At 35.7% G+C, this 19332-nt stretch overlaps 1 protein-coding gene across 1 annotated transcript in view; it reads left to right on the plus strand.

Annotated features, from left to right (window-relative positions):
• The window catches only part of LOC149806933 (nucleolar protein 4-like), a 231661-nt gene that overhangs the window by 152126 nt on the left and 60203 nt on the right, over window positions 1–19332 (plus strand). The window contains exon 4 of the mRNA XM_089959904.1: window positions 15550–15643. Coding sequence (XP_089816030.1) covers window positions 15550–15643 — 94 coding nt within the window. The remainder of the gene's footprint in view (window positions 1–15549; window positions 15644–19332) is intronic.

A 19332-nucleotide genomic window follows, 5' to 3' on the forward strand; every position in this document is an offset into this window, starting at 1 on the left:
GTCTGAGGATTATTCTAGGATATTTCGACGTCTGCAGCTACTATATCATTTCCACATGATAGGGAGCGGGAGCGATTTTATTTTCTCTTTTTGGAGAATGTGTTGTAGGTTCTATTCCAGTGGGATGGACGGACATAAAATATGTGTTGTTGATATTCTGCTAAACATTAACAAAACAATGAACGCGCCTCCATCCCCGAAAAAACATAGGTTTTTAAACGTACTGTTTGAGGGATCGTCACGATATTTAAGAAGCACTTACAAAATATGTAAGTAGTATTACGCTAAGTAGTAATACATAAATAAATAAATACATTAATTAATTAATTAATTAATTAATTAATTAATAATAATAATAATAATAATAATAATAATAATAATAATAAACAAATAAACAAAGACGGAAGAAGTGACAGGAAAAAGAAGAGAAACTAAATACCGGAGTTTCCTGACTTCTTCTCATTGTCACGTAATTGAAATACATGCTGGTATTAGGAAGAGGTTTCGTTAACTCATCTGACACGTTCGCTCATGAATACTAACTATTCGAAAAAGTTGACGACATCACAAGGATTATACACTTAATAATTTTCAAATTTTGACATTTATTGACGCATTGAACCAGCTTGAAGTTTGTGGCAAATTAGAACTCAATGTAGACTCCTATGTTCTGTGGGGAATATTATGGTCAGTAACGACTTTTACGATTAAACACATTAAAACTATGCATGATAATAGAAACACTATGGTGCTTCCATAAAGTTTGTCTCATAGGTTACATTAAATATTTATTTCGTCGCTAATTTAAAAAGGTATCAGGATAATGCCAAAATCCCGTCTGTCTGCTCGTCCCTTCTGTCTTTCCGAGTGTCCATTATTTTGACTGCAACTCTTTCCTTCCAAACTTCTCGGAGAGAAGTCACCAAACTTTATTCGGAACTCCCATATTTGTTACTATTGGTCGAAACACAAATATAGTTATATATGTCGGTGCTGATTTTAAAATGCGTCTTTATCAAATCGTTTTTCCGTCTGTCTGTAACTCTGTCTCCAAAAATGCCTGGTGGAAATTCACCAAACCTGGTTGGTATATTTACACCCATAACAGGGACATGCAAAATCTATATGTTTAATTGGTTCTTTCTCCTTTGGTGATTTGAGGGGAATGGGGTGGGTGGATTGAAAATGCACCAGTATGGAGTGCATATTATTTTTCATTTCGTAGAAAAAGAAAAAGGACGTCTCAGGAGGTTTCATATTAACTTTTAGCATTATGTATTAGTGACTTGTCCACCCACCCTCCTCTTTGCGACAAAACTAATTCTGTATAATTTTTGAATTAGTTTTTTTTTATTTGTTTATTTATTAGCTTGCACAGAGCGATACTAAATGCACGGCATTAGGTGGTCACGCTTTATTTAGAAAACAAAACAAAGACAAAACAGAAACTTGAGAAATCTGTTTACCTTTGAAAGATGAATACAGTCTCACTATTTCTTCAACTTATTTTTAACTTTAACACAGCAGCTGCAAGTCCCATTCCTGTAAGTCACTCCGCCACTATAAAATAGTTACTCTCACCACCACGTTCATCATCGCTTCAGCTTTCTCCTTATGATGGATCGAAATTCTAAGACTGTTGTATACATCAGAATGCTACCCCGACACCCACTCATTTCATGTTAGGGTTTTGAGTCTCAGCATCAAATGGATAGGAAAAAATGCCCTACACTGTGCATGGACCAACGCAAGTTTACACGCACAAGCAGACGGCCAGCATAACATAATTTCTATGTCCTCCCCCCTTCTAAACAAGTGACAAAATGTAGGGAACTCCCTCCCACTTGAATTAAAATCTTCACGAAATCAAAATTATTGTTAACTCTAGGATTTGGGTGTTTTAAACGTAATTATTGCAAACTGTAGGGATGGTGTTTTAAACTGAATTATTGTAAACTGTAAGGATGGTATTTTAAACGTAATTATTGCAAACTCTAGGGATGGTGTTTTAAACTGAATTATTGTAAACTGTAGGGGTGGTGCTTAAAACCTGGAAGAATACCTTTTTGCATTGCTTGCAAACTATTGCAAACAAATGTTTCATTGCTTTCGACCTTATTGTTGTTGAGAGGTTTACATTATAACCTCATTAGCACTGTCAAATCTTTCTCTTATAAAATTAAAATCTTTCTTGTACAAGTTCTAATCTTTCCTCTATACAGTTCAGATCTTTCTGTATAAGTTTAATTCTTACAGGTATTAAGTTTAAATATTTTCCGTATAAAGTTCAAATCGTTCCATTGTAACGTTCAGATCTTTCGATCTTTGCAGTGCAAGTTCAAATCTCAACCGTACAAGTTCAAATCTATCCTGTGCAAGTTCAGATCTCTCCCGTACACGTTCAGATCATTCCCAGATAAAGTAGCCTTTTTTCACTACTTAATTTTGGAGACGATGTAGCACCTTTTAGTATTTGCAGGTCTAGAATTTTACGTAGTGATTCCGAGAGGTTCAGTCGTACAAACAAGTTTTCAGAGGTTCTTTTTCTGTCAAAGTATCCTCCATAATCTAGTATGGAGCTGAAAATAGTTCCTTTTACATATATATTGTGATCAGTCATCTCCAACAGTCTATCCGTGCGTTCGTCCGTCCTTGTGTCAGTCATTGTAGTATAGACTCTGTTCATATCACCTGAGAGGGTGAGCCATATTTGGTAATCATGTTTCAGATGGGGAAATGCAGCCTCGGGAGTGGGGTGGGGTGGGTGAGGATGGAGGTAGGGTTAGTATCAATAGTGAGAACATATTTACGAGTATGTTCGGTGGCTTCCATCGCTAGTTTCATGGTTTGCTATTTACATTTTTAAAATTCATGAGTTTAGATCTTTTGAGACTTGGAGTGCGTAATATACTTCAACGTCTCTGTTTTCTGTCTTTTCCTAGCTTAGCAAAGAATGCAGTAAGTAAGTCACAACTTCAAATATTAATGTACACAAAATACAGGGTGTTCATGGAACGAGTACTAATCGCATACATCTTATTACGTATCTCCATCCCCTACCCCCACCCTTAATCTAGGAATCGTAATATCAAACCCGTTACACGTGTCCCAATTTTATGTCTGCATGTTTATAATTTGGTAAATACATATTGAGAAATATTACTTAAGCTGCAAATTATATATCTTGACTTTTGACCCATCTGTGGGGCCCCAGAGGAAGGGGTCAATAATTGTACCGTCTTGTAGATGAATGTTTTAAGGGTAACCTAAAAGTAAAGTTTGGCGGATTTTTAGGAAGAGATAAAAGTTACGATTAGACGAATGATCTGACATACTGTATGTACTCTCGTATTAGTTGTAGGTTAATGCATTTGTACGGGAAAATATGAACGATTTTTTTTTACGGATTAATCCGGCACGACCTGTGGGATCATACTGTATCATGCAGGGTGTGTCTTTTATCGCTAGCATAGCATTGTATCAGAATAGTTAAACAGCGAAATTTGTACAGCAGCTGTTGTGTGACAGCCCATTTAGCCAGGGGAAATAATACTTTTTCGTCATCTTGGCTTATGGGCTTTGAGGCATTTAGTTTGATGCCACAACCTTCGGTTGCATTTTTGTTTCCCATCTAGTATAATGACAGACTTGTAAAATGGTACATCGCTGATAGATATGCGATAGGCCTGGGCCTCAATATTCTTTTCTAGGCTCGATTTTTTATAGACCATAGAGAGCACTGAGCTTAGTCTGTACCGTTCTATTTGCGAAAAGGATATTGCTCCTGAAGAACTGTTTCAATGATCAGAGCGGTATTTTCTATTACTGCGTCTCCCACGTTTGTGGTTGAAATTGCTAATATCACGTTCATTATTTTGCTTCTTTTTTGAAAGTTTCGTTTCCGACCCAGTGAACTCGTCCACATAGTTAACTTTATCATCAGTACTATCAAACAGACGAAACAGCTTGTTTAGTTCATTCACAAAACAAATGTAAGCAACCAAAACCTAAACGTCTAATACATCAGTGTACATGGCTTGTTTGCAAAGTAGTTCCTAATACACTATACTATTTATAGGCACACGTGTGGTACTTGTACGTACAACATCAAGGTGTTCAATATCGTAAAATACAGCACATTTTTGATAATGTAAAATAACGGAGACAAAAATGAGCATATAATAATCAAGTTTCTTTTAGGAGGTAAGTCGAAGAAAGCTGATGCCCAAAAATAAACGCACATTAATTTAAACTTTTCATCTCTTTTTTTTAATAATTAGAGGACTTTAATTTGTATAGTTTTAATGGGTTTGGGTCAGTACCCATATCAGATGATAAAGGTGATAATTGTTGTGAAGTATGCCAAAAATAAAATATGTATGCATATTGACATCTGCTTGCTGCAGGACCATAACACTACACAGAAACGTACTGCTTACTCTGTAGTGCGATTTCTACTCAAATGGAAATGAATAATACCAAGGGCATACGTGCAATAGGGAACCATTATAAATGTACTAGGTTTGTTTTAAGTAGCTCCGGAAACAGACTATAGCGTGCGAGTGAATTGTAGCTGCTGCATTAAGGTAGCCTAGCACAGACAAATTCTATGGTCGATCGACAATGCCACAAAGTTTAGAAAAATGGGGAAGATAAATGCATCAATAATCAACGTTTTACGTAAGAATTTGTAAACCTTATTTTCAAAGTAAATAAAAAAGATACAAGGTTCAAATTTGGACAATTTTTCCACGTTTGAAACGTATTTTTGCGTATGGAAGTTTTCCGAGAAAGCTGATAATAAACCATGCACATATCCTGTAATCAGCCGCAATCGGTTTAGCATTCATCGAGTTTGACGTGGTTCTGACTACATATGTGATTGAATTTTATATTAAATTTCTACCTTAATTGGCTGTAGAGGTTTCTTTTTCGTTTACAGAAGAGTCTAAGGCCTTTATTGGGCCACCATAGCAAATTTGTCCGTTGACACTTGTAATTATTTGGGTATGGAACCATATGGAGACGAACAAACATACAAACACGTATATATGGAGAGAGAGAGAGAGAGAGAGAGAGAGAGAGATTTATAAATTTTATTTTCTGTTCGCGACTTTTGTTATTTCGAAATATTGAGCAACAGGGCGTGTAGGTAGGGACTAATGCCGAGTATTTATTTTTAATTACTCAAGTTTTACTCTTTCTCTCTCCGTATATAAAGATAAACGCAGAATTTGATTGACGAATCAAAGGGTTAACATTTTATATATAATCAAGATATACATCAGGTAGAGTGAAAATCGCTCTCCAGGATGCAAAATGAGGATATCTAATAATATGAAGAAAATTATAAATGAGCAATCACAGAAGTTAGATAATTTGTTTCATTCGTCACGTACGGAGATTCTAACCTGGGTCTACGGGCTACGGCACACATCACCTTTCCTTCATGCACCATATACTACTGACACAGCGTACATCTCCAGAAAAGAATGTGTGAGTCGTGGATACACTCGCATGGCGACCAGTAATTGACTGTCACCGATCCATCGATTTAAAAGCTTATATGCAGTTTTCCTTGTTACGAGAAAATACCCAGCAGTATCAGCAACCTCTAAAAAAAACCTTCAAAGAGAATCATCATGAAGTTTATTTGTTCGAGCAAGATGTTGGTTAAATTGTACACAGTATATTGTATAACATATATTTTATAACGACAATGCAATTATCACCTATTACACACAGCTTGGCTAGGAGTCGTATGGATCATACATGTGTCACCTTTATTTTTTTAATTTCTAGACCTTTTACATAATTGTAAATTCTTTAAGCATTATATTCTGTCTTGTTGTACATGATGCTTATATCTAGTTGGAAAGACTTATGTGACTTGGATTTTTTTGGATATATATATATATATATATATATATATATATATATATATATATATATCCAGTGATTGCGCCCATAAGAGCTATGTGCCTATGTTCAGATCTAAAAAAGTTTTTAAATCTTTGCTAGATTAGCATAATAATTATTACAATCTCTTACTCTTGTCAGTAATTTACGTCACAAACATTTATATATATTTAGGAAAAAGTAATATTATCGTGTACACCAATTAAAGGTCATTTTAATTGTTGCGTACTTTTCAGATGACATACATATATATGTTAATCTAGATCACATAAAAAAGCTTTGCTTGCAGTTTTGGTTCTGTTATAACCCAGCAGTTTATACAGATGCAAAATTTAAAGCCTAGTCCAGTTCACACAGCCTTCTAGCTACGATGTCGTTGCCTTGACATGGTTGACATGGCCTTGCTATAAAGCAAATACAGTATAACTAATGTCAGGGTCACATAGAAGAATCAAACAAAAGTTTCTTATCGAAGTAGAGTTTTGTTTATCAGGAAGTTTGGCTTATGATAAAACTCTAAAACCCAAAAAGATAAAATATATTTGTATTTTTACACCAACTGTACTTTGTCTGCCATGACATATTGCACGGGATTACAAGAGGTTCTCGCGGTAATTCGTTTTCCTAGTAAGGCTTGCTATACCATATTTGAATTCCCTACAGTACGTTTTTAATTGCTGAATGACACAACACGCGAACAGCATTATACGTATGCTTCTTACGAGTTTGTAAAGAGAAGAAAGGAAACGAATAGGAAATGTACGAATCTAAAAACAGGTTGTTATGCACATTTCTATTGATTAACGTGTCCGATTCAAAGCACGCCATATTTACTACAATCTGTTTACGTTTCCAAATAAGTATGCAATGATCCTATAAAGTACACCGTAAAACTAGGTTGATAATGGAAGTAGCAGATGAAATGAAATCGCAGACGACCCAACAGTAAAATTCGTATGAAGGCGGTAAACACTATTTTACTCGTGTTCAACATCAAAATTCTCTGATAATCGTTAAATAAAAATGCTGTTTGATTCGTTTAAGGATATGTGTGCAACATCAAGGATACGTCTGCAACATCAAGGATATGTATGCAACATTAAATATATGTATGCAACATCTTCAGACTTTCTAACCATATGCCGACAAAGCTCTGAATCTGAATCACACTCCATTTAGACTTATAGGAACATTTTATTACCCCATGGACGAATGAGGTAGCGATTCTAATGTTAGTAAAACGAGTCTGTTAGTAATATTTACACTACGCACTAGTTTCTCTGCATGAGGCTATTCTGCATATTGTTGTCCAAAGGACTCATTTTGTCATATGGATCATTTTTGCTTTCAGCAACATGATATCCAGACGTGACGATATGCCCATGTTCCATTCAGATTCTACTTTCATCACTTGGGTCCTTCTGGCAAACTGACTGACAGTCAGTAGCATTCATGTAATAATAAAAAATCAACCGAAAGTGCATATAATCGAATCTGAGATGGACACAGAAATCGAAAATTTGTCTGTTGGTTAAGGTAAAAATGAATGGAGAAAAATATCAGACTCTAAAACATTAATCTAGCAAATTATGTCCTTTAAAGTGCGATGTTATGTTTACAATACTTTTACGTCAACAAGCAATCTTTTCCCTCTGTGTAACAATCTTAGAGAAGGATACTATGTTTATGAAACATATCTTGTATAATGATCCGGAAGTTTGAAATTTTATTATTTCCAAATTCATACGTTGACCATACATTTAGTAATTGTTACAGACTGAATGTGGGAGTTAGTCTCTAAATAATAGTATTCTTGCTTCTGTTTGAACACCTGCGAATATTTTAGCCCAGCTTAAAAAAATCATCGAGATTCTCTTTCGAACCTTTATCGTGACAACTATTAATTCTTTTATTTTCTATTATATTGCAGTAAGATTTTTTTTATTATTATGTTTTAATATCTGTAATACAACACCTGTCACTACTTGACTAGCATACTTCTTCCGGTACTCAAGTCTACTTTTCAAGCTCTTAATTCCATCGTCCAGAGTGTGTGGAAAGTTTAGATCACATAGAATTGCACGAACACAGACACAGTCTGGTTCCTACATTATAGGCCCATGGGGATTACTATTCCTCTTTTCCATGGACGTCTGTATACTTACATGTGTGCAAAGTCGCTTACAGATATTGCCTTAGTTTTGTGTTGTTTAAGAATTTGCACCAACCTGCTTAGCGTGTACTATATTTGCACGTACGGACGGTAGACCGTTTTGCCGCTTGTGCTCTGATGAAGAAAAGCCTTTCTTCCTCCTCGTCTTCCATTGACAACCAATTCCGCTTCCAATAGGAATTGAGGGGCCGGTGAAGGCGATGAGTTCATCGCCCCCCTCCCCAGGGTAGCACTGATCTCGCTCTGTATCTTCTGAAGTTATATCTACCGGCAGGTCTTTTTTGCATCGTTGTCACGTTGCCAGTCTTCCAGCATTGGGATCCGATCATCGGTCTGCCGACAGGGATCAGATCGATTCCCCATTGTCCCCTCCAAACGCTTCTATGCTGCCGATCAATCACAATTGGGGATTGAAACATTGGAAGACCATGCAATGTCTGCTAGTAAAAGCAGCGCCATCACTCACCTTGAGGAAGGACAGCGATCTTCACGTAGGATAGTGGAGATCTGATTTTTATCAGATTGCGGCAGTGTGTGTGTGTGTGTGTGTGTGTGTGTTGGAATGGGTGAATGGAAAGAGGAATATACAAGTTGTACGACGATACCCTAACCGAGTCCAATGGGACAAGACTTTCGTGTAATTGTTGACTAAAAGCTAATTAAGTTTGTAATTAAATAATCAGTTCACATGTTATATTATTCTGTTGACCCTGAACAAAACTTCTCGTTCATGATTAGATATTTCTGTTAACTGCGTATGACATTCTAATCAATGAATCAATGAACATGTTATTTTTTGTGCAAGCCTACTATGACAGTTGATGTGCCACTATTAATCAGTATACTGCCAGATTTAATGTAATTTTGGAAACAAGTTGCACAGCCCTCCCCCCAGATTTTTTTATTTGGAACCCAGTTCTTATCTTTGTTCATTATTGCTTGTGATGTCTGAATCTGAGACGGCGGGGGTGGGTGTGGGTGGGTGGGAGATTTGCCTCATATTATCATTTGGTATATCCTCATAAGCATTATAATGAAACTGGCTCTTTAATGAAATCGAGATCTTGTTTATTTAAGTCAACAGCCTCCGTACCTAATATTATACACTGCCTCCGAAACCACTCCTATGTATGATCAATTCGTGGTAAGCAGCAGGTCGGTGTTGATGATACAGCCATGCCCAATCGCAGTGGTACATTCACCAAAATAGCGCAGACCAATTGATTGGGTATCGGTAATGGTATCAAACAAAAGACCACTGGTTTCATTATATGGCTTGGAATCAATTAAGCGCCTTCTTCACCTTTATACGCGTTATTAATTAGAATCAAAATAATGCTTTCAAGTAAGCATGCAATGCTCCTTGTGATTTTAAAATTACACAGTTGCTGCACCCTGTGTATTATTGTGACAACCACATAAAAACTAAAATTGTTATTTACAATATTACATTTATTGCTACCGTTAATTGGGAAGCAGATGTTAAGAAAAATATCATGTACAAAAGCATAGGCCTTCAAAATGGTATATGGTATAGGTATTATGCGGACGGAACAAAATTCCTTTGGCTTTTAATAACATAAGAAGTGTCATACACTGAGTGTACTGATATGGAGAGAATGGGAGGAAAAGGGGGTAAGAGGTTTTGAAGGCGGAAAATAAGCAAAGAAGAGGATCACGAGGAAATCAAAGAATATAATAAGACATGTGGTAAAACAGGTTTAGTTCGAATTTTATTCTTGGTCTATGGTTAATCAAATTGCATTGAACATTTCTTCCCAAGAGTGTTATTGTTGTTGGCCACCTTGAGGCAAGTCATCGAATGTGGCCCACCAAAGAACCAAAAACTATGCACTCGAAATGCCTCACTCCCTTGCGGAAAATGTTATCATTAATTTTTTGTATCATCAGAATGGACATAGCTATTATTACTAATTACTATACAGTTAGTGTTTTACTTTTGATTATTAACTCCTGGAAATTATTTGACCTTTTTGTACTGGCAGAACATTTGTTGAAAATTGGTCGAGAAATGTTGAAGAATTCGTATATAATAAGCCCATATAACGACGGTCACTATATGTGACTATGTGTAAGACCATCAGACTTGAAAACTTCGACATGCATTTGACATAAATAAAATTACGCAATAATTCATATCTTGCAGCAGCAGTCGTGGTGAGCGTACCATTGTAATTTGCCATTGTTAAAGTTTGAATGATGGGTTGATGGACTCCATTAATTGCTGTCAAAGTTAGGGAATCTGCATGCCGACGAACAAGTAAACAAGTTTAGGTACAATAGCTAAATAAGTAAGATTCTGTCACTAAAATATATTAATCTAGATACAGGGAATAAAGAGAGACCATTGTCAATAAATGATATAATTTTTGTTGTCCTAGTTTCTTTCTCATGAATGGTTTTCGACTGGTAACGTTTTAATCAATTGGTCAAAACTTTGTCTCATGTAAAGTTATGAATAAACATGCATTCATGGCGTGCGTAATCAAATGAGCGACTTTAAAAGAGATGTACAGTGCGTGGACTCTGAGACTAATTAAAAAAGTAAGCTTCGGTACTATGAGCTTACGATTATGGTAAATGTTGTTGGAGGTACTCCTGATGTAACATATTACATATAGGTATCGCTAATTGATGTATTATCACTTGGATTATTACGTATTCATGAATTAATAATAATCAAATGATTTGCATTATTATTGGGTTGGATTTTCTTGAGAATGTACGAATAACTTCAGCTGCCTTGTATGATGTAGACTTCATTTGGAATCATGCTGTTTCAGAAATTTAAAAATGGAACGAAAGAAGAAAACAGAAAATAATACGGAAACAACTGTTCATTCTTCAGAAAAACGAAAATTTCTTTCTTGTACTGTGAAAATTACTTGTGTTTGCTCTAATAAATCTACCATTTCCAAACGTCAGGTCATTTCGCAGCTGTTAAATTTTGCAGAAAAGATACTACTGGTAGTTATCATTGTTGTAAGAACGAAATACGGATATTTAATTTCGCGGTTTGACTTCCGTCTCGTATATCTCTCAGATGACTACACGCGAATAAAGACATGTCTGCCTTAAATTACAATTCCTATTTATATTACTCGCTTTAATATCTGTTCTGCCTCAGTTGAATTTGCGTTAAAGACCCTTCTTTCCATCCCCTCATTTTTAGATCCCTCGCTGATTAATAATATATATCATCAATGGAGCTTTATCGTTCTTTTTAATAACAGATTGAATCAATGCATGTTAAGTTTGAACTGTAGATGTTTTTGTCATGCCCATGTTAATTAGATGTTTTTGTCAAATCTGTGTTAATAAGTTTTCTTCAAGCTTACATTGATTAGAAGTTTGTGTCAATCCTACAATAATTAGAAGTTTTGTCATGCCCAGATTAATCAGAAGTTATTGTCAAACTTACATTAATTAGAAGTTTTTGTCAATCCTACACTAATTAGAAGTTTTGTCATGCCCAGATTAATCAGAAGTTATTGTCAAACTTACATTAATTAGAAGTTTTGTCATGCCCAGATTAATCAGAAGTTATTGTCAAATTTACGTTAATTAGATTTTTTAAAAAAAATAATCAAGCCCACATTAATTAGAAGTTTTGTCATGCCCAGATTAATTAGAAGTTGTTGTCAAACTTAGTTAATTAGAAGTTTTTTTTTTTTTAAATAATCAAGCCCACATTAATTACGAAGCTTTTGTTAAGCCAAGGCTAGTTCCATGAGTAAAATATTGGAACATTTTGGATGACACCTTTTTTGACATTTTCTCTCAATGCCTTTCATTTCTTTTAAAAGAAATGAAGCTTTTTGGGACAATGTTGTCAAGAGAGGCAATACAGAAACTTGCGTCTCTTCTTACTACAGAATGATAAATAAAACTGTGTTGCAGAACTACTTTAATACCGGTTGATGACATCTTCGCTGGCCAAGGTTCCGATATGATAACCCTATCTACACCTTAGCGGATCGAACAGATATTTTAGTGATTTGTCCTTGCAACATCTAGTGGATTTAATGTGTTGCCTTCCTTGTATGTAATGCCAACTAACGTATAGCGTGTAGTAGCGTTGAATTGTACATTGGTCGGAAATGGAAGAGGCAATTGACATGTCAGGATACTTTGTGAGTTTAACATCGAAAGAATGACTACGTACCAGAGAGAAGCCATAATAGGTGCATTTGAGTGACATGCATTTGTACAAGCACGGACCGGCAATGGAGAATTGCTTATTTATCAGTCCATTCAAATTATGTGCTCCCCTTGTTTCGATCACGTAGGGACAGTGTTCAAATTTGAATAACTTAATTTTGATTAAATGCGGCCTGAAACACAGAAATATCTACTCGATACGCCAAGGTGTGGATAGGGTTATCGTATCGTAACCTTGGCAAATGAAGATGAGTTTGTGATCAAGAATCGTGTTGATCATACTGTTTGCATGCGACGATTTAAGAAGTAAAACAATAATATCATAATGATTTCTGATAGCATATCTACTATTATATAATAGTTTTCTAACAGCTAGAAGCCTGGAACAAAATATGCATTAGTTTATTATATATATATATATATATATATATATATATATATATATATATATATATATATATATATATATATATATATATATATATATATATATCATGGGGCAGCGAAGAGATTTTTGCGGAGCCCTGAAATGTCGTGCGAAAACTGGCACGCGTATTTGGGATGGATTATTGGGCATTTTGATGACGGAACATCTTAAAGTTTCCACTGTTTCAAAATAATTGCTCGATGGAGAAGTGAAGTTTGTGTAAAAGTAAAGCTTAAATCTATGTGGGCTTTAAATTTGCCCTGTACAGGTGAAATTATATATTTGCGTTAGCTCCCACCCTCCGTCAGTCTCACTTAGCTAGATCTCGTCAAAATCCACTGGGTGGAAGTTCACGATGCTTTGTAGATGTGTTGCCCTTGGGGTCACCATTAGTATGTAATTTCTTGAGTTGCGTCTCAGGGGATTTTATAAATGCAGTCATTGCAGGAGGAGCATCATTTGTGTGCTGGATTTTGTAGTCTGGCCTCTGGGTTTGGGGGTCTTCAGGAGTACGGCGGGGGTGACGATGGGGGATATAATAAAGAAGTAGTCAAATTATAAAATAAAAGGTGTTGGGATTGACGATGGAAAGTGATTGCAGTTGCTCTAGTTAAATGCTGCCTTAGAAGAATGCATTATTAATTTTAGAAAACAGGTTGTCAGAAAAGAATACCATTATAGTTGTTTAGGGGAACAATGAAGGGCATTGTGCTGAAATTTATGCAAACTTAATGCAAAAACCAACTGTATTATTAAGACGTTTAATCTTCTCATAATCTCATGTTTTGGAGAAGGTGTGTGTGTGTGTGTGTGTGTGTGTGTGTGTGTGTGTGTGCGTGCGTGCGTCCGCGCGATGTGTATGGTAGAGATTTAATATCATCTTTATTTCAACATGAATATCATCTGTACAAAAACTAGAGTTAAAGTGTCTTTAAAACTCACAATATACTGATAGTTTTCTGATCATGTTTTAAACTTACTTGTATATTTGTGGGGCCTGAGTGGCCGAGTGGTCTAAAGCGCTTTCCGTTACGGATCACTGCCATCTCACATCTGTCTGCGTGGGTTCGAGTCTGGGATTCGTCCAATGTGGGTATGTGAGAAAGCTTGCCAGTAGCTTCTCGTGGGTCGGTGATTCTTCCCGGATTCTTCCTCCACCATTAATACTACCCGCCATGCATAGCATATCATGTGCTGAAAAATGGCGTTGAAACCTAACAACAACAACTTGTATATTTGTGATTTTCTGTTATGCCGTCAGTCAGTCTACCTTTTGCCCGTCCAACAATCGGGTGGAACTGATAAAAAAATGAGCGACACTTATCAAATAGGTTGATCAGTAGACATGGGTGGAGCGGTTGTTTGCTTAAGTGTACTTAGGAGTCATTTATCTCTGTTCCATCCTGTTAACTCTGATAGCAACCGCACACTCTTTCAGTCGACGGTTCTTGGGGAGCAGTCGATACCACGCTTGGTCGCCATTCTTCATCCGGTTCCTTTGTTTGATTGACTCTGTCTCTGCATCGTGTTTAAAGAAGTGACTTCCAAGAACCTGATATGCTGCGCATACATAATATTGCTGTTCTAGGAAGATAAACAGGCTTGCACTTATATTTATTGTATCAACTAATGAAGATGCTAAGAATTCAGCATTAATTTTAACCGTAAGAACAACTTGTAATGGGATTCTGTTCATCTATATGTCAGTGCGTCCTAATTTTCTCGGTGCCAATGTTTCTTTTTGTCCATCTAATATTTTTTCAATCTATAATTATATATTGTCGTTCATCCTTGTGTCGGCAATTTTTCATGTTAACTATCTGATCCTCGCAGTAATACGATCTACTGAGAGGAGTGGCATTCCATCCTCAAAACTCTTTTCTTTTTGACTTTGTTTCTTTGTCATACAGATGTGGACAGCGCATACAAAGTTGATTGATTGATATACATGAAAACATAGTTTGCAGCAAATAAACAGTTCTGTTGTGCATATCAAAGGAACCGTTTAATACAAATTTTTTAACTTGCTATGCTTCTGGTTTCGACATGCATGCATATGATTATACATCTTATGCGTCTATTAAAATATCTTATTTTAAATGATGTCCATAGCATTTTGAGGGGTGGGGTCGGGGGGAGGGGACTGAACAGCTGGGGTGATATAAGTTCTGTTATTAATCATACGTCCATATATAAATCTATACACAAATGATTTTACTTCTCTTTAGTTTACTTAGAAAGGTTCAATACGTTGTCGTGAAGTATTGACATTCTCAGACGAATAACTTGCATGTTCTTTTTGAGGATGCTCTTTAAATCGAACCCATGTTTGAGGGTCGACTAGGAGACACCCACCGAAATAGATCTTTAAGCACGATTGGGCTTGTGAATATGCCGTTATGTCACATGACACTCGTTGTACTTAATCTCTTTAGTGTATTTGACTCATTTTCCTGGGAAGTCAGTAAAGTTTCAGTAGGAAATAAACCGTTGGGTAAATTACAAGCTCGTAAAAAGATGCATGTATCTGAGAACCTGTTTGATATCAAATAAGTTCTGACGCTTGGTCTTTGCACGATTATTATCTTTGGTTATAGCCCTATCCCTGCAGATTGGAATTTTACGACGCAAGAGTTACCACGAAAATTCATTACTTCTTTTAGCATCTTTTATTTAGCTTAGTTATACACAAACTTGGACAGCTGATGTTATGCAATATTTTAAATGAAAATGACGTTTTATTTGCTCTTAGGGAGAAGCCAGGCCGTCTTGAGTAATCACGGGCCCTGGGGTAAGAAACACCCGGGAGAAGCTTATGAATAAATGTTATACTATTGTTTTTCTACAGGAAAGTGTTTCAAGTATGGAGAGCGAGGTTAGTGGTGAACAAAGTCCCACGCTGGTACCAGATGCGTCGAGGCTGACTGACAATGCACAAGCAGGTATCTAATTTTCTTTAAAATTACAAATATAAATCGTTGATTATTTTGAAGCCTGTGCCAATGGATTTGTTTCATGTTGGCTTTCTTATTCATTATCAGATTAGGCCTTTAAATTTAGTAATACCCGTTTAATTTTCCATACTTCATATGGCGTCTGGCGTTCGATATTGCTGTTCAATCCGTATTTCTATATCATACACCCAGATTCGAACTACTGATGTTTATTCTTTGACGTCCACGGGTAGATATTTTTAGACGCATGAATACGTCTCTGCATGACTTCCTCGATGTATCCTAGCGCCAACTTGTTCTTTCCGCCAACTCACAACAACACACGTATGCAGTTTTGTGTATGTATTAATTTTTTCATTTTCCCTTCTCCTCTTCCTGCTCCTCCTCTTTCTCATCATCATCATTAAAAATATAGTTGAACGGGCAGAAAGAACAGTCACCATACATTATTTCAACCACCACCACAATTACACCACAAAAAATGGCACCAAACGCAAAAGCACCACAACATTGCCACCACCAATACTTGTAATATTATCAGTTATTAAAACAATAACAACAATTTACTGTTCAGTACAAGTTTTGATGTTCGTGTTTCCATCGTTTTTTATATTAATAATTGCATAAGAGGGTGGGATGTAGTGATACATCATTGTCATAATAAAGTAGATAAATCATTTATAGATGCCAAAAAATATACGAAAGAAAACGGATAAAGAAAAACAATTCGCCAATATGTAATACCTTGTGGTATAATTGGCTTCATTTCGATATAAACATTGGTTGATATTGAAAATAAATCAGGTCACTATTTAAGTGTCATTATCAACGATAAAAAATAAGAAGAAACTTGTACTGCGATATATTTTTTGGCATTATTTATAAACATGGAGGCTAGAGGGACCGTTGAGCTTTATTTTTGGTTTAACTGAGAAGGTGAATTCTTGCGTCAGGATGTTATGTATAGTTTTGTCTTGACATAAAAATATAAATCTTTAAAAGCTTCTACATCATATAATTTTCTACAGCAATGATATAAATTTCCATAGAATGATATGCATATCAGTTTCTAAGGCAATGATATACATACAAGTTTCTACAGTAATGATATATATTTCTGCACCATTGACATACATACACGTTTCTAAGGCAATGATATACATATAGGTTTTTAAAGTAAGTGATATACATACAAGCATAAGTACCGGTAGATACAACCTGGAAACGCGAAAAAGTATTTTCCCCAAAATGTAGAAAAAATCTATCGGCAACTAAGATGGCCGAGATGATTGAAAGTATGAAACAATTAGAGGCTCTTTAGCCGACCCGTTTTCGGCTATGAATTCCTTCTTTGCTGTGTTTCATGTTTACTAGCCAAATCAGTACAAAATCTGATTGCAGTGAACCCTATTCGAACAGGAGATGTAGATATTAAATGCTTACCCACTGTACCCGAGGTTACTTCCAACAAGTTAAGACCAACATGCGAAGAAAAGCCAAACATATTGTAAACTTATTTATTTTATAAATAAATCACTTCGAAATGAAAGAAAGTTGCATCATATATAAATTTCTTTTACACTGGTAGATTATCTTTTTTTAAGTTTAATTATAGAAAAAGAATGACCAAACTGATAATGAAGACAGAAAAGGGTAACTACTTGATGAAATATGATTAATCTTATCTTAAATGAACTTTGACTTTCATTGTCTATTTATCGGTAATTTTTGCAAGATAAAATGCGACTTCGATGCATCGTTATTAGAAATGCGCAACGCATTTTATATATCGACTGTTTATTTCCCAATTTCTGAAGAAAAACGGAAAATATTAAATAGAGCTTTTTTGTCCTGCGTCCTTCCGTTTTCCCAGACTCCGAAAGTAGTATAGAGAAGCACTATGTTGAGTTAATTGCGCATGTTTATGAAGTTTGGCTGTTTTTCAGGGTGATATTATTTTGCAAATCTACCTCAGATGATCGTATGATTAAATTCAATCAGGAAGATAGAAGTTCTAATCTTTGGAATGGGGGAAGGGGGAGAGACTTGTCATCGGAGAGGGGTTGATTTACTATGGGGAGGTGAGTTGGGTCACATTGGGGTTTTGGTGGGGGTAGACGTGGTGGCTGGGTGGACACACTGTGGCTTATGGAGATTTAACATCATGTATGTGACTATGCATGTTTATAGAAATTTAACATTACGTTATGGTCATTGTAGACTTAAGTAGTACCAATATAGTGAAGGTTAAAGTTTCAGAAGTGGCCTAGTGCAAAAAAGAGTGAGTTCAAAACTTTCAAAGATATTGGAACGGCTTCGGTGTTAGGCAAGGATCAATTAAACTGGCAAAATTGTCACTGCTCTTCCAGGTTTTATACGAATTATTTTGGAACATAAAAGGAGTAACCTGTAACCTGCCCTCCCTGTAATACAAACAGTCTCATTCCAAATAGTTTGTGTGGTCATGTAAAATTACCGTATATCTATGTGAGGTGCTTAAATTTGAAATAGGTGTTGCTTAATTAGGTAATCCTTGGTTAAATCAGCAAACATAGGAGTAAAATTATCTTCATGAATTCTTCAAACGTTTGTTTCTATTGTAGTCCATTTTTGAAATTCAAAAGTGTGTATGCTAAAAATGAAGGTACAGATAAGATATAAGTATCTTCCCTGCCAATTTAGATAAGACAAATTTAATACAAGAAACGCTGTATGCAACCCGTAGTAACAAAAATTATCCTTTATTATCTTTCTAAATGATAATTTAACCATATGAAATTCTCCGTTCAATAAGTATGATTTGTTACGACTCTATGGTCATAAACAATAAAATAAAGAAATAGAAACAACTAATTTTGTAAAGCATAACCAATAATTTTATTATCAAAGTTATAAAGTTATAATGCAAGAGGAAATTACAGTGTTATGAATAGAATCCAAAATAATCATCGAAAGTTCTATTAAAGTTCAAAAGAATCGAATGGACCGAATGAATTTCAGATCATGGAATGTACGCATCACAATGGGATTGTTCAGAATTCCTTTGAATAATTCACAATAGTCCCAGAATAATTTCTCGTTCAGTGAGCAGTGCCGGATTACCAAATAGGCAGAGTAGGCACCGGCCTAAGAGCCCCGCGACAACAGATCAAAATAATATTGATAAAACGTATTAGAAAATAATTTCCGATGGGGGCCCCCAAGATTTCGACTGCCTAAGGGCCTCCACAGGGTTTAATCCGGCATTGTCAATGAGCCCTTTTTAGTTCAGTTAATAATCCTAACAAATGTGTCCTCTCAAATTATCTAAGCACAACATCAAACACATTTGTTGACTGATTTCTACATGTGGAATATGAATCTAACACAGTATTGAATCTGATTTCTCATTTATCTCCTTGTACACCTCTTCAAGAGGAGTCTATTACGATTATATGTCAATGTATCCCTCACGTGACTATCTTACTGCTCAATCTAACATTTCAAGATGTTTATTCATGTGACCTAACCCATCCAACGGGCAGTAATTTAAATTCTTATTAGAACTCAAAAGCCAACGAGAAATTACCCCGAAAGTTGTCATCAGGGTATTATTATTAATGTCAATATTAATGGTTGTAAACACCAACGTCAACAACTGTTTATAGATTCTACGCAATCTACACTCATAATATCTT

Source organism: Sinohyriopsis cumingii, chromosome 1 (assembly GCF_028554795.1).
Source record: "Sinohyriopsis cumingii isolate HCF-2022 chromosome 1, ASM2855479v2, whole genome shotgun sequence".
In the NCBI taxonomy this organism is placed as follows: domain Eukaryota; kingdom Metazoa; phylum Mollusca; class Bivalvia; order Unionida; family Unionidae; genus Sinohyriopsis; species Sinohyriopsis cumingii.